The sequence below is a fragment of the Chaetura pelagica genome, unplaced genomic scaffold (genome assembly GCF_000747805.2).
Source record: "Chaetura pelagica isolate M959 unplaced genomic scaffold, ChaPel_1.0 scaffold713, whole genome shotgun sequence".
NCBI classification, from domain to species: Eukaryota; Metazoa; Chordata; class Aves; order Apodiformes; family Apodidae; genus Chaetura; species Chaetura pelagica.
The window spans coordinates 30,372-31,144 of NW_009952819.1; the positions used below are offsets into that span (position 1 = coordinate 30,372).

Below are 773 nucleotides of genomic sequence, written 5' to 3' on the forward strand. Positions count from 1 at the left end.
GCTGCCCGGGTGGCCGCTGCCGCAGCTTGTCTCGCTTTTCCTGCCGGAGTTCCCCGTCCGCCCCTCCGCCCGCCAGCAGCAGCTCAAGGTGCCGTCACGGGGACCCCTCGGGGTCCCGGTGCATCCTAATGGGGTCCCCGACCATCCAATCGGGGCTCCAGCTCATCCCTCCCGGGAATTCCCGAGCTCCTTAACGGGTCCCTGCACGTCCTAACCGGTGTCCCCGCACGTCCTACCGGGATCCTCCGTCACCCTGTGCATCCTCCCGGGATCCCCGAGTGGTTCTCCCGAGCCGTCCGTGCATCCCGTGCCGTCACCCCGGGATCACCGACCGTGTTACCGCCTCTCCTGGCACATCGTGCCGGATTCCCTGCGCATCCTACCGGAGTCCCCGGTTGTCCCACCGGGTCCCCTTCTACCCCTCCGGGTCCCCGTGCCGAGTCTCTGTGTGTCTTACCTGGTCTCTGCACCCTCACGGTGTCCCCAGGTGTCCTAGCGGGGGTCCCGTGCATCTTACTGGCCTTTGATGCATCCACAACCACTGTGCTGGGGTCCCCTGTCCCCCCACCCCATGTGCCCCATACTGGGTCCTTCTGTGTCCCACTGGGGTCCCTGTTGGGTCCCCCTGCTCCCTACATGTCCCCTCTGCCTGCCTTGGGTGCCCTATGCCACTTCACCCCACGCAGGACCCCAGACCCTGCCCCACCCTGAGCACCCCAAATTTGGCTCCGTGGGGTGCTCAGGTCCTGCTCCCCTGAATTCCCCCCCCCCCT

The 773-nt window shown here is 67.0% G+C and overlaps 1 protein-coding gene across 1 annotated transcript in view; it reads left to right on the plus strand.

Annotated features, from left to right (window-relative positions):
- Nucleotides 1-4: 4 nt before the first annotated feature.
- Nucleotides 5-773, plus strand: part of LOC104386499 (uncharacterized serine/threonine-protein kinase SgK494) — a gene marked incomplete at its 5' end in the record, with an annotated part of 2,858 nt that continues 2,089 nt past the window's right edge. Inside the window, one exon of the mRNA XM_009995113.1 lies at nt 5-88. Coding sequence (XP_009993415.1) covers nt 5-88 — 84 coding nt within the window. The remainder of the gene's footprint in view (nt 89-773) is intronic.